The 15,818-nt window shown below is 45.5% G+C and overlaps 1 protein-coding gene across 2 annotated transcripts in view; it reads right to left on the bottom strand.

Moving 5' to 3' along the window:
• LOC309547485 (apovitellenin-1-like) overlaps window positions 1-15,138 on the bottom strand; it is an 89,025-nt gene extending 73,887 nt beyond the window's left edge. The window contains exons 1-2 of one of the 2 annotated variants that reach the window (XM_082247355.1): window positions 15,064-15,138; window positions 693-760 (exon numbers count right to left, since the gene is read on the bottom strand). In XM_082247355.1, coding sequence (XP_082103481.1) covers window positions 693-744 — 52 coding nt within the window. In that variant the 5' untranslated portion in view covers window positions 745-760; window positions 15,064-15,138. Of the gene's footprint in view, window positions 1-692; window positions 761-14,907; window positions 14,990-15,063 lie in introns of those variants that run through there. The other variant, XM_082247356.1, reaches the window with a different exon arrangement.
• Window positions 15,139-15,818: the final 680 nt, after the last annotated feature.

Consider the following 15,818-nt stretch of genomic DNA (forward strand, 5'->3'; position numbering starts at 1 on the left):
GAACAGAGGCCATTAAAGAACAGCGGACCAGAGAAGAATAGTGGACCATTGGAGAACAGCGGGCCACTAAAACTCTTAAATCTCATACCTGAATGCAAAAGATTTGGCATAGAATTGGGATTTTTTTTTTTACTTGGGGTCCTGCTAAAAATTCATACCAGACCTGAAAGGCCTGTCATAAGTTATGAGGGAACTCCCATGGCTTTTTTTTTTTAAATATCCAAGGCTGATTTGCATGGCCAGGGATTCCTGGCCATGTAAGCAAATGATAGGACCTATGACGTCACTGGTTGCTAAGGACTCGTCGGTGACTGCACCTGTTGGTATTCTTAGCAACCATTGAAAGTGGGAAGCTGTCTGGTGTAACAGGGGTAGTAATACCTCTATTATACATGATGTTTGGATGATGTATCACATACCTGGTGGAGACTGGAATATTGTGGGGGGCCTCTCTTGCACCCCCTGCCCCACACACCTGAAGGCTGTTTCAGGAGGGTCATTTCTCATATCCTCCAAAAGAGGGTTACATAATATTTACAACACCTTATATTTATATATTAAACAATGTATATTATTATATATTATATATATTTATACTTGAATAAATGTACTGAATACTCCAACATTTCATCAATGTGCAATGACTTCTTTCGTTTTTTTCATACAGCATGCAGGCACATCACAGATACTACCATGTAAGAGCAGCAGAAGGAGGAAGGTTGTGGCCATAACTGTCACCCGCATGGCTGTAACTGAAAACCTGAAACATAGTGAACAGAAAATGAAAATTGTGCAAAACAAAACTAGAATGTAACCTTACAGCTTTCCAGCTCGTTGACAGAATGTGAACACACATTGGGCCTCATACACATGGGTGTACAGTATGCGTTGTTAGGATCCGTAAAATATACTAATCTGAACTCAGCGGTATTGTATTCTATAGGCTCATTCACACCACTCTGTTTTGGTCCAAAGCATTTACCTAGGTAAACCAATACTAGAAACATTTGGGTCTATGGTCCGATTTTGTCCATATTGTAACCTGTACACATGTACACATTTACTTGAAGGTATACATGCACGCAGAAGAAATACACCGCTGCTGCTGCCTAATAATTTCAGGAGAAGTAGACCAGGGAAAGATTTACATATTAAAATATGTGTAGGCTGTGCCGGAGACGTAGAATGTCCTTGATCTTCACTCATTCTGCCTCTGTGCCTTCGCCTACACATTGTTGATGGTTCCATCTCCGCATGAATAAGTCATCCATGTGGTGGTAGTGTAAGCCCAAAATGACCCAAGCATTCAGTCATTCGAAATATTTATTGGAATAGCATTGAAGAAATGACACTTTGCTACAATGTAAAGTAGTGAGTGTACAGCTTGTATAACAGTGTAAATTTGCTGTCCCTTCAAAATAACTCAACACACAGCCATTAATGTCTAAACCAACAAAAGTGAGTACAACCCTAGGTGAAAATGTCCAAATTGGGCCCAATTGGCCATTTTCCCTCTCCGGCGTCATGTGACTCATTAGTGTTACTAGGTGTCAAGTGTGAATGGGTCGAAGGTGTGTTAAATTTGGTGTTATCGCTCTCACTCTCTCATACTGGTCACTGGAAGTTCAACATGGCACCTCATGGCAAAGAATTCTCTGAGGATCTTAAAAAAAAAATTGTTGCTCTACATAAAGATGGCCTAGGCTATAAGAAGATTGCCAAGACCCTGAAACTGAGCTTCAGCACGGTGGCCAAGCTCATACAGAGGTTTAATAGGACAGGTTCCACTCAGAACAGGCCTCGCCATGGTCGACCAAAGCAGTTGAGTGCACGTGCTCCGCGTCATATCCAGAGGTTGTCTTTGGGAAATAGATGAATGAGTGCTGCAAGCATTGCTGCAGAGGTTGAAGGGGTGGAGGCTCAGCCTGTCAGTGCTCAGACCATACGCAGCACACTGCATTAAATTGGTCTCCATGGCTGTCGTCCCAGAAGGAAGCCTCTTCTAAAGGTGATGCACAAGAAAGCCCGCAAACAATTTGCTGAAGACAAAGGACATGGATTACTGGAACCATATCCTGTGGTCTGATGAGACAAATATAAACTTATTTGATTCAGATGGTGTCAAGCGTGTGTGGCGGGCAACCAGGTGAGGAACACAAAGACAAGTGCCTACAGTCAATCAAGGTGGTTGGAGTATCAAAGTCTGGGGCTGCAGAGGTGCTGCCGACAATGGAGAGCTACAGTTCACTGAAGGAACCATGAATACCAACATGTACTGGGACATACTGAAGCAGAGCCTGATCCCCTCCCTTTGGAGACTGGGCTGCAGGGCAGCATTACAACATGATAACGACCCCAAACACACCTCCAATATGACCACTGCCTTGCTAAAGAAGCTGAGGGTAAAGGTGTTGGTGGACTGGCCAAGCATGTCTCCAGACCTAAACCTTATTGAGAATATGTGGGGCATCCTCAAACGGAAGATGGAGGAGCGCAAGGTCTCTAACATCCACCAGCTCTGTGATGTCATCATGGAGGAATGGAAGAGTACTTAAGTGGCAGCCTGTGAAGCTCTGGTGAATGCCATGCTCAAGAGAGTTAAGGCAGTGCTGGAAAATAATGATGGCCGCACAAAATATTGACACCTTGGGCCCAAATTGGATATTTTCACCTAGGGGTGTACTCACTTTTGTTGCCAGTGGTGCAGACATTAAATGCTTTGTGTTGAGTTATTTTGAGGGGACAGCAAATTTACACTGTTATACAAGCTGTACACTCACTACTTTACATTGTAGCAAAGTGTCATTTCTTTAGTGTTGTCACTTGAAAAGATATAATAAATTTACAAAAATTTGAGGGGTGTACTCACTTTTGTGAGATACTATATATATATATATATATATATATATATATATATATATATATATATATATATATACACACACACACACACTATATTACCAAAAGTATTGGGAAGCCTGCTTGTACGTGCCCATGAACTTTAATGGCATCCCAGTCTTAGTCTGTTGGGTTCAATATTAAGTTGGCCCACCCTTTGCAGCTATAACAGCTTCAGTGAAGGCAGTCCACAAGGTTTAGGAGTGTCTATGGGAATGTTTGACCATTCTTCCAGAAGTGCATTTGTGAGGTCAGGCACTGATGTTAGACGAGAAGGCCTGGCTCGCAGTCTGCGCTCTAATTCATCCCAAAGGTGATCTGTCTGGTTGAGGTCAGGACTCTGTGCAGGCCAATCAAGTTCCTCCACCCCAAACTCACTCATCCATCCATGTCTTTATGGACCTTGCTTTTTCCATGGATGTGAACCTAGCCTTAGGTGGGAAGAAATAGCCAATACTGTGTCCAGGTTTTATTGGAGACCTGCAGGTTGTGTTAGTACACAGGTGTGCATGCTCATTATAAGCCAAGCCTAAGCATAGTTCAGAGCTCCCATTTTGGTGACAGAGCCTTGTTAGGAGAAAGCTGAGTGTTCCAGCCAGGAGGGACTCGAGTTCCTGCTTAACCACTTACCCACTGGGGACTTCAACCCCCTTCCTAATCAGACCAATTTTCAGCTTTCAGTGCTCTCACATTTTGAATGGCAATTACTCAGCCATGCAACACTGCACCCATATGAAATTGTTGTCCCTTTGTCACACAAACAGAGCTTTCTTTTGGTGGTATATAATCATCATTGGGTTTTTTTTTAAAAAAAGACCGAAAATTTTGGAAAAAAATGCATTTTTCTTCGTTTCGGTTTTAAAAGTTTGCAAATTTTGCAATTTTTCTTTATAAATTTTAGCCAAAATGTATACTGCTACATATCTTTGGGAAAAATAAGTATATATTATTTGGTCTTTGTGAAGGTTATAGAGCAGGGGTCTTCAAACTATGGCCCTCCAGTTGTTCAGGAACTACAATTCCCATCATGCCTAGTCATGGCTGTGAATGTCAGAGTTATACAATGCCTCATGGGACGTGTAGTTCTGCAACAGCTGGAGGGCCGTAGTTTGAGCATCCCTGTTATAGAGTCTTCAAGCAATGGTACCAATCATTGAAAATTGATCACACTTGATGTACTGACGAGCTCATTTCCTGAGACCCTAACAAGCCAGTAAAGTACAAATACCCCCCAAATGACACTTTTTGGAAAGCAGACATTCCAAGGTATTAAGGTATGGTGAATTTTTTGAAGTTGTAATTTTTTTCCACAATTCTTTGCAAAATGAAGATTTTTATTTATTTATTTTTTCACAAAATGGTCATATTACCAAGTTATTTCTCACACACTGTATAGGCATAATTGCAACTACACCCCAAAATACATTCTGCTACTCCTCCTGAGTATGGCCAGGGCCGCTGATAGGGCAGTACAACCAGCCCTTTTGTACGGGCCCGGGCTCCATCAGCACTACAGGGGGGCCCGGCAGCTGTAAAATTAATTTTTAGCAAAAAACAACAAAAAAAAAACAGGACTTCACCACATCCCCACACCCTCTTGCTTACTGGGGTGCAAAGTTACAATTTACTGGGCCCCATGGAGTTAGGAGAGGAGCCCAGGAGATGACAGCACATTTTCGGGTGCAGGGCTGCAGGCAGATAATCCTGGCCGCTGTACACTGTCTATGCCGGCGGATGGATTCATATGTAGATCCGGACTGCTCCTCCCTCTCATATTCCAGCTCTGAAGGAACAGGAAGTCTGAGAGACTGATGGGAGGCAGAGACTGAAGGTGGGTGGGAGGAGCACACAGGCAAGCAGCCCCCTGCACTCACATTGACACAGGCTACTCTATAATTAAGGTACAGTCTTCACACTCCCTGCTGTGCCTGCTTATGATCCCTATCACTATGATGATGAGAGCACAGCAGGTGCTGTATGGCTCTGTCAGGGTGTCCCATGGTTGTTGGGTGCTGACTGTTAACTTTAGCCTGTATTGTTCATATCTCCCAACCGTCCCAGATTCCGCGGGACTGTCCCGCAATTTGAAGGGGGTCCCGGGGTCCCGCGGAGCTGGGCTGAAGTCCCGGAAAATCTGGCCGGCGGATAATGTCTCCGATAATGCGGCTGCCTTCCGCCCTCTCCTCCTCCAAGCTCCGCCCTCGTCTTCCGTGTTCATCCATCGCTGCCACCCGCCCCCTCCTCCTCCCAGCTCCCACTCGTCTTCCGTGTCCTGTCCATCTCCTCTGCCGCCCGCCCCCTCCTCCTCCCAGCTCCGCCCTCGTCTTCCGTTGCGATGGCATTGGCCGAGGAGGAGGCAGAAGGACTCAAGGAGACGCCGGGGGACAGAGGGACAGGTAAGTGCACCGCTCTCGGGGGGGGGGCACGGCACGCTGGTCATTCTACATTAAGGGGTCACACTGGTCATTATAAATTAAGGGGTCACACTGTTCATTCTAATTTAAGGGGTCACACTGGTCATTCTACATTAAGGGTCACGCTGGTCATTCTACATTAAGGGGTCACACTGGTCATTCTAAATTAAGGGGTCACACTGGTCATTCTGCATTAAGGGGTCACACTGGTCATTCTGCATTAAGGGGTCACACTTGTCATTCTACATTAAGGGGTCACACTTGTCATTCTACATTAAGGGGTCACGCTGGTTATTCTGCATTAAGGGGTCACGCTGGTCATTCTGCATTAGGGGGTCACGCTGGTCATTCTGCATTAAGGGGTCACGCTGGTCATTCTACATTAAGGGGTCACGCTGGTCATTCTGCATTAAGGGGTCACGCTGGTTATTCTGCATTAAGGGGTCACACTGGTCATTCTGCATTAAGGGGTCACGCTGGTCATTCTGCATTAGGGGGTCACGCTGGTCATTCTGCATTAAGGGGTCACGCTGGTCATTCTACATTAAGGGGTCACGCTGGTCATTCTGCATTAAGGGGTCACGCTGGTTATTCTACATTAAGGGGTCACGCTGGTCATTCTAAATTAAGGGGTCACACTGGTCATTCTGCATTAAGGGGTCACACTGGTTATTCTGCATTAAGGGCTCACGCTGGTCATTCTACATTAAGGGGTCACGCTGGTCATTCTGCATTAGGGGGTCACGCTGGTCATTCTGCATTAGGGGGTCACGCTGGTCATTCTGCATTAAGGGGTCACGCTAGTCATTCTACATTAAGGGGTCACGCTGGTCATTCTGCATTAAGGGGTCACGCTGGTCATTCTACATTAAGGGGTCACACTGGTCATTCTAAATTAAGGGGTCAAACTGGTCATTCTGCATTAAGGGGTCACACTGGTCATTCTGCATTAAGGGGTCACACTTGTCATTCTACATTAAGGGGTCAAACTGGTTATTCTGCATTAAGGGCTCACGCTGGTCATTCTACATTAAGGGGTCACACTGGTCATTCTGCATTAAGGGGTCACGCTGGTCATTCTGCATTAGGGGGTCACGCTGGTCATTCTGCATTAAGGGGTCACGCTGGTCATTCTGCATTAAGGGGTCAAGCTGGTCATTCTGCATTAAGGGGTCACGCTGGTTATTCTACATTAAGGGGTCACGCTGGTCATTCTGCATTGAAAGGGGTCACGCTGGTTATTCTGCATTGAAAGGGGTCACGCCGGTTATTCTGCATTGAAAGGGGTCACGCTGGTCATTCTGCATTGAAAGGGGTCACGCTGGTTATTCTGCATTGAAAGGGGGCGCGCTGGTCTCTCTACATTGAAGGGGGGCACGGCATGCTGGTCACTCTGCATTGAATGGGGGCACGGCCCGCTGGTCACTCTGCATTGAATGGGGTCACGCTGGTCATTCTGCATTGAAAGGGGTCACGCTGGTCATTCTGCATTGAAAGGGGTCACGCTGGTCATTCTGCATTGAAAGGGGTCATGCTGGCCATTCTGCATTGAAAGGGGTCACGCTGGCCATTCTGCATTGAAAGGGGGCACGCTGGCCATTCTGCATTGAAGGGGGGCATGGCTTGCTGGTCACTCTGCATTGAATGGGGGCACGGCACGCTGGTCTGTCTGCATTGAAAGGGGCACGCTGGTCTGTCTGCATTGAAGGGGGCACACTGGTCATTCTGCATTGAAGGGGGCACGCTGGTCTCTCTGCATTGAAAGGGAGCACGCTGGTCACTCTGCATTGAAGGGGGCACACTGGTCACTCTACATTGAAGGGGGCACACTATACCTTGATTACTGAAGGCCCCTTTCACACTTTTGTGACCTCAAAGTCACGCAATTTTTTTACAGCGTTTTTTGCCGCAAAGCAATGCCTATTACATTTTTCTGTTTGCGCCCCCCAAAAGGGGGCATTTGGGTTGGATGGAGCTGGGGGCATTTGGGGTGGATGGAGCTCGGGTGGGCATATGGGGTGAATGGAGCTGGATGGGGGGGTGGATGGAGCTGGGGTGGGCATTTGGAGTGTTTGGAGGTTGGATGGGTGTTTGGGATAGATAGTGCTAGGGTGGGCATTTGGGGTGGATGGAGCTAGGGTGGGCATTTGAGGTGGATAGAGCTGCTGGGGGCATTTGGGGTGGATGGGGGGTGTATGGAGCTGGGTGGGCATTTGGGGTGTATAGAGCTGGGGGGGTGGATGGTGCAGAGTCCGACCCCTGCATTCTGTACATTACATACTCCTGTCTCCTGCATTCTGTACATTACATACTCCTGTCTCCTACATTCTGCACATTACACAATCCTGCACTATATACACAATACTGTACATTATATACTTCTCACCAAAGTCTTCATTGTCAACAGTTGCTGGTTGCTATGCAGTCTCTGACTATTTTAATGAAGTTCTTCTTTAAGGTAGGCTGAGCAATCAAAGCATATTTTATGAGTACTAGGAAGTCTGTGTTTTGTTTACCCTATCCCTTAAGCCCCTCCCACTGCTAAGCAATTGGCCACACCCACAATTTGCCGCAGGTTTGCTTTTTCATTTAGTGTCCCTCATTACAAAGTTCAAAAGTTGGGAGGTATGATTATGTGTTAGAGACTAACACTGTACAGCCATAACAAAGTCAGCACCCAACAACCATGTGACACCCTGTGACAAAGCCATACAGCACCTGCTGTGCTGTCATCAACATAGTGATGGTGATCATAAGCAAGCACAGCAAGATGCTAGTTTACCTTTCTGTTTGCAGGGGCAGTAAAAACAAGCAGTTGAGCTGTGTTTTTTGAAAAATGGTGTAAAGCTCTCACGCTATCTCTCAAAAGGGATGTGAAGAATAAACCCAGCAGCTAGCAAACATAAAACTAGCAAACCCTGGCTAATAAATATAGTGTAAATCGGGGGAAATGTTGCGTTGCAAGGCTGATGTATTAAAAACCGTTGTTAAAATCTTGATAAATATACATCAAATGTACACATAAATGTGACTGATGAATATATGCAGGGGAACCCAGAGTAGAGTGGTGGCAAATACAAAAGTCAAAGTGATATATTAACTGCTTGCCGACCGCCGCAAGTAGATTTACTGCGGCGGTCAGCCCCTGCCAGGCAGAGTGACGTTAATTAACGTCACTAGCCTGGGAGGGTCTGGGGAGCGAGCGCGCGCCCGCGGAGGCGCGCTCCCGCTCCCGCGCGGTCACGCACCCCCCCGCGCGTGTGACCAGCGGACCCGATGTCCGCCGGCCACTCGGCGATCGTCGGGGGAGAGGGAGAATGTCAGGCAGCTTGTGTAAACAAGCTGCCTGTCATTCTCCTCGCTGTAAAGACACTGATTACACGGATCTAGTATGTAGATCCGTTGATCAGTGTCCTTACAGCTAGAGCCACAGCCAATCACAGTAAGAATCACGCCCCTAGGGACACACACAGCCCCTCCCTCCCAAATAAAGTTAACCCCTTCACTGCCAGTGTATTTTTACAGTAACAGTGCATATGTATAGCACTGATTACTGTAGAAATGTCACTGGTAACCCCAAAAGTGTCAAAAATGTCAGTCAAGGGTCCGATCTGTCCGCCGCAATGTCGCAGTACTGCAAAAAAAATCGCAGATCGCCGCCATTACGCGTTAAAAAAAAAAACAACAAAAATGACAAAAATCTTTCCCTTTGTTAGTAAACGCGATAACTTTTGCGCAAACCAATCAAAATACGCTTTTTGTGATTTTTTTTTACCAAACATATGTAGGATAAAACAAATTGGCCAAAAATGTTAAAAAATTTTGATTTTTACATTTTTTTTTTGGGGAATTTCATATAAAAAAATGTGAAAAATATTGCTATTTTTGCAAAATTGTCGCTCTTTTTTTGTTTATAGCGCGTGATCAAAAAATCGCACAGGTGATCAAATACCACCAAAAGAAAGCTCTGTTTGTGGGAAAAAAAGGACGTCAAATTAGTTTAGGTACAGCGTCGCACGACCGCGCAATTGTTCGTTAAAGTCACGCAGTGCGGAATCGCAAAATACCCCCTGGTCTTTTAGCAGGAAAATCCTCCGGGGCTTAAGTGGTTAAGGAAATAACAAAAAAAATGTTGAAAAATAAAATTGAAATGAAATTAAAATTAAAAAGTCTTGTGTCAGCACACTGTGACTCCAAACTGAAAATAAGTGTCAGCACACGGTGACAAAAGCACAAATCACAGTGATAAAGAAGGATCAACAGCCTTGATGTCAATACATAGTGAATCCAAACTAAGAAATGAGTGACAGTTCCTGGTGAATCATGCAATGCAACATGCACCTAGGGGGGTACAAGCCGCTCACCTTAAATCTGTAAGGTAACAGAATAGAAGGTCTTTCCTAGTGCTAGGCAATCTCTGCTCATATACAATCTGTGTGCTTCCTTTGGGGTATATTTCTCTTTAACATTCACTTCGCTACGTTTTTAGATGCAAAAAAAAGAAGGCTCCATGGTGTAGTACATTTTGAGAATAGTTTAATAAGAATTTTTAGATGTACTCCCATTTAAAACAAATAGAGAGGTCCGACATCCACGAGCGCCGAGCTCGTATGTGCTTCACTTTTGGTATCGCAGGGCAGTAAAAGCAAGCAGTTGCGCTGTGTTTTTACCATTCCCCTTTAGGAAACTTTCACCCAAGCTCTCCAATTAGGTCAGCCTGCCAGTTTTTCATGCAGACCTGATTGAAAGGTCAATGTAGGTGCACGGGAGTCTGGATGTAAATGGACTTACACCCGCCTACCTCCGTGTCCATTCAGGTCCAAAAACAAAAATGGAAGAGGGCTGCGTCCTTTTCTATTTTTTTCAGACCTAAATGTGAGAGATCAGAGGTAGCCTGATGTAAATGGACACAAGTCTATCTACATCTGGCCTTTCATAGAGTCATCACAAGTCCACCCCTGTCCATTGTGTGGAGTATGCTGACACTAACTGAACAGGCACAGATGTCAAAACACTGACATCTGTCCCATTCAGCTACACTTTTGAATGGTGAGGCACTGTGACAGCTTCCTGGCAGGACTAGGGTCCGAACACACCTTAGCTCATCCCTGCTAATTAGTTGCAAACATTTCTAAAATAAGACATCTCTACTGCTTTATAATATGTATAATATGTTTAGAATATTATAGTAATGGTTATTAAGTATGTAATAAGAATATTATACATGATGCACATTCTAAGTAGCGATGCCTAATTTTAGAACTTCCCTGTCAATAACCAGAGTGAATTCTGTAGCTGTCTAATAAATATCTTAAAGCGGAAGTTCCACTCAAAAGTGGAACTTCCGCTTTAAGTGGTCCTGACCCCCTGACATGCCACATGTGGCATGTCATTTTTTTTGGTAGGGAGGGGGTACTTAATTTTGACAGGTACCCACTCCCACTTCCGCTCAGACTACCTAGTTGGCTCGAGTGGAAGTTCTCCTCTCCCCCTCCCTCCCTGCAATCTTCTGGGACACATCACAGGTCCCAGAAGATTGCCCGTCCATTCAGGATGCGCAGCGCGACTGCTCATGCGCAGTGTGCACCCGGCTGTGAAGCTGCAAGCTGTCACAGCCGGGTGCCCACACTAGAGATGCCGGCACCGCAGGGAGAAGATGGAGAGAACCGAGGTTCCCCCCGGCCGCATCGCTGGATCGTGGGACAGGTGAGTGTGTGTTTATTTAAAGTCAGCAGCTACACTTTTTGTAGCTGCTGATTTTTAATAGACACAATAGCCAGTGGAACTCTGCTTTAATAACTGACAGAGCTAGGGGCGGGGTCGAGAGGGACCCCGTCAGATGGGCTGTAGGGGGCCCCATGATTTCTAACAGCGGCCCTGAGTATGGCGATACCACATGTGTGAGACTTTTCCACAGCCTGGCCACATACAGAGGTCCTACATCCAAGTAGCACCTCCAAGTATTCTAGGAGCATAAATGACGCATATAATTTCCTAACAACCAATCACACTTTTGAAGGCCCTGGAGTGCCAGGACAATGGAAACGCCAACAAAATGACCCAATTTTAAAAAGCAAACACCCCAACACATAATCTAGGAGGCATAATGCGTCTTTTGAACATGTCGTTTTTTTCCACAAGTTTTTGGAAAATGTGGAAAGAAAATGAAAAAGCATTTTTTTTTTTTTTTTACACAAAGTTGTCCATTTATAAGATATTTCTAAAACAGAGCATGTACATAGCAAAAATTACACCCCAAAATACATTCTGCTACTCCTCCTGAGTATGGCAATACTACATGTGTGACACTTTTCCACAGCCTGACCACATACAGAGGCCCAACATGCAGGGAGCACCGTCATTTCCTTACTTCCCATTACAATTTTGTGAAGCACTGTAGGGCACTGATAAGCACCGTAGTGGCACTGTAGTGGCACTGATGTGGCACGGATGAGCACTGATGTGGCATGGATGTAGCACGGATGAGAAATGATGTGGCATGGATGTGGCATGGATGTGGCATGGATGAGCACTGATGTGGCACGGATGAGCACTGACGTGGCATGGATGTGACATGGATGAGCACTGACGTGGCATGGATGAGGCATGGATGAGCACTGACGTGGCATGGATGTGGCACAGATGAGCACTGACGTGGCACTGATGAGCACTGACGTGGCATGGATGTGGCACTGATGAGCACTGACGTGGCATGGATGTGGCACGGATGAGCACTGACGTGGCATGGATGTGGCACGGATGAGCACTGAGGTGGCATGGATGAGCACTGATGTGGGATGGATGAGCACGGATAAGGCATGGATGAGCACTGAGGTGGCATGGATGAGGCACAGATGAGGCATGGATGTGGCATGGATGAGCAATGATGTGGCATGTATGAGCCACGGATTAGCCCTGAGGTGGTATGGATGTGGCACAGATGAGGCATGGATGTGGCACAGATGAGGCACGGATGAGGCATTAATGTGGCATGGATGAGGCATGGATGTGGCATGGATGAGGCATGGATGTGGCATGGAGGAAGCAGAGGATGAGTGCAGCTGCAGTTTTTCTCCTCTCCTCACACACTGTTTTTTACACAAAGTTGTCCATTTATAAGATATTTCTAACACAGAACATGTGCAAAAATTACACCCCAAAATACATTCTGCTACTCCTCCTGGGTATAGCGATACTAGATGTGTGACACTTTTCCACAGCCTGGCCACATACAGTGGCCCAACATGCAGGGAGCACCGTCATTTCCTGACTTCCCATTACAATTTTGTGAAGCACTGTAGTGCACTGTAGTGGCACTGATGTGGCACGGATGAGCACTGATGTGGCATGGATGTAGCACGGATGAGCAATGATGTGGCACGGATGAGCAATGACGTGGCATGGATGTGACATGGATGAGCACTGACGTGGCATGGATGAGCACTGATGTGGCATGGATGTGGCACAGATGAGCACTGACGTGGCATGGATGTGGCACAGATGAGCACTGACTTGACATGGATGAGCACTGATGTGGGATGGATGAGCACGGATATGGCATGGATGAGGCACAGATGAGGCATGGATGTGGCATGGATGAGCAATGATGTGGCATGTATGAGCACTGATTTGGCATGGATGAGCCACGGATTAGCCCTGAGGTGGTATGGGTGGGGACAGATGAGGCATGGATGTGGCACAGACGAGGCACAGATGAGGCATTAATGTGGCATGGATGTGGCATGGATGTGGCATGGATGAGGCATGGATGTGGCATGGAGGAAGCAGAGGATGAGTGCAGCTGCAGTTTTTCTCTTCTCCTCACACACTGTACCGACGTGGTAAAGGACCGCTGTCATTGACCCTTTACCATGATCCGTGATGCAGGAAGTGCGATTTAGCTTATTCTGGGAGGGCGTATAATGACGTCCTCCCAGAATAAGCTAAATCTGCTGTAGTCATCATTCGGCTATGGCCCGGTCGGCAAGTGGGTAAGACTACACCCCACGTTGGTGGATTCATTGCCACAAGCCTGGAAAAGTCAGGACAGCTGTGCAAGTCTGTGGAGACTGGGAAAACTGAGGCAGTTAGCAAGTCAAGGCTACTGGAGGAAGTTTGCAAGTCTCAAGAAATTGAGGGAGCTTGGGGTCAGGAGAACCTCTATCGAGAGGCCAGGGGTGGGCTTGTACAGCTGGGCTGTAACTGTAGCTCAGTGTGCCAAGAAAACCAAGAAAGCTGGTACCCATTGCAGAGGTGCTTCTGAAGCTTAGCCAGGTGGCTCGGCATTTTCTTTTGCATTTTTCTGTTGACTTTGTGCTAGTGTAACAGCCATGCATGTGCAGCTGGACTGTTGTGAACTTTTCTTTTTATTTGTTTATTAACCACTTTACCGCTAAGTACTGTAATAGTACTGCGGCAAAGTGGCTCGTTCCCGTCTGACGACGTAGACCTACGTCGTCAGACTCCTCCCCTGTAGGCGGCGCTCGCGTGCCGCCGGAGGTGCGCTCCCACTGTTTTCATTCACAGCGGGAGTCGGGCCAGGGGAGGAGCAGCGGCGATCGCCGCTGCTCTGCCCCGATCGTCGGGGATCTAGTGTGGAGATCCGCCCGCCTGTGTAAACACAAGCGGGCGGATCTCCTCAGTGACAGGGAGTGACAGATCGGACTGTTCAGCATAGCTGGACATCCGATCTGTCCTTGTCTCACTCAGTCACCTCCCCCCCCCACACGTCAGTAAGCACCAGGCATACATTAACCCCTCCCTCTCCAATAAAGTTAACCCCTTCCCTGCCAGTGTCATTTTTACAGTAACAGTGCATATTTATAGCACTGATTACTGTAGTAATGTCACTGGTACCCCCAAAAGTGTCAAAAATGTCAGTCAAGGGTCCGATCTGTCCGCCGCAATGTCGCAGTCCCGCAAAAAAAATCGCAGATCGCCGCCATTACGCGTAAAAAAAAAAACACCAAAAATGACAAAAATCTTTCCCTTTGTTAGTAAACGCAATAACTTTTGCGCAAACCAATCAAAATACGCTCATTGCGATTTTTTTTTTACCAAACATAGGTAGCAGAAAACAAATTGGCCAAAAATTTTAAAAAAAATTGGTTTTTACATCTTTTTGGGGGGGAATTTCATATAAAAAAATGTGAAAATATTGTTATTTTCTCAAAATAAACGCTCTTTTTTTGTTTATAGCGCAAAAAGTAAAAATCGCACAGGTGATCAAATACCACCAAAAGAAAGCTCTGTTTGTGTGAAAAAAAGGACGTCAATTTCGTTTGGGTACGGCGTCGCACGACCGCGCAATTGTCAGTTAAATTCGCACAGCGCCGAATCGCAAAAAGTGGCCTAGACGTAAGACAGCAAAATGCTCTAGTGGTAAAGTGGTTAAAAGGGTAAAAATTGTATATATAATAAAAAATGAACAATAACAAACATAACGGCAAAAAATAATACAAAAATAATAATAATAATAATAATAATATAAAAATGATAAATACATAACAAAAATAATATATATTAAGTGAGGAAGTAAAGCTTATGTTTAGGTAAAACTAAAAACAGAAAAATCAGCACAAGGGACATAACTTACGGCTAGTATGATGAGTCCCTTGTGTTGATTCTTCTGCTTTAAGTAGAAATCCTCATCTCTCCTTCAACTAGACAGGCAGACAGACCAACATAAACCAAATGTTTATTTTCAATATGTGATTTCAGTTGAAATGCAGTCGAAAGTTATTCAACTCACCGACTAAATGGGTAGCTCTGTAATACTTGATGGTGGTGTGTTTTATTGGAATATAAAGGCTGCACTTTTGTTTAAAGAACAAAATCCACTTTGCGTAATCAGAAAACAACATGACACTGGCAGGAAAGGAGGAATTATAGGAAGTGTAACAAACAACACAAAAAAATTCCCAGAATTATTGCAGCACAGTGGCTCAGTGGTTAGCATGTCCCCCTAGCAGAACTAGAACAAAGGTAAAATGTCAGCGCTCAAAAACTCCACAAATATGACTAAATGCAAATAATGTCTGCAACAATGTCCATAAACAGGCTGGAGTGGATGGGAAGTGGTCAAACACTAGGGCGATAGCTCTCCTCCAAGAGTGAAGACGGCTTTAGATCAGGTACAAGGGAAACACAGAAGAGCGCCTCTAAGTGTAGCAGTTTATAAAATACCAAACACAAAATTGTAATGGCCCCCTGCGCTCAGAAGTGAAATGACCACCTACATGGGAATAACCCAATTTTACTAATCTAAAGACGAGTTGCTGCTACTTAAAAGAAACATACACAAAAAATAAAAAACACCAACTTGTCCTAATCGAAAAGAGTGGCATCAGTAGCGCAAATAAATTATGGTCATATATAGCACATTACTGTACACCTCATTAAACAAATATTAGCAAGAGGAGATAAGGTCCATCACATAATGATGCCTAAAAAGGAAGTCCATAAATACAGAGATGCTAAGAAATCCAGGATGGAGAGGAGCCAAAA

The sequence above is a fragment of the Pelophylax lessonae genome, assembly GCF_965119305.1.
Source record: "Pelophylax lessonae genome assembly, chromosome: 2".
NCBI classification, from domain to species: Eukaryota; Metazoa; Chordata; class Amphibia; order Anura; family Ranidae; genus Pelophylax; species Pelophylax lessonae.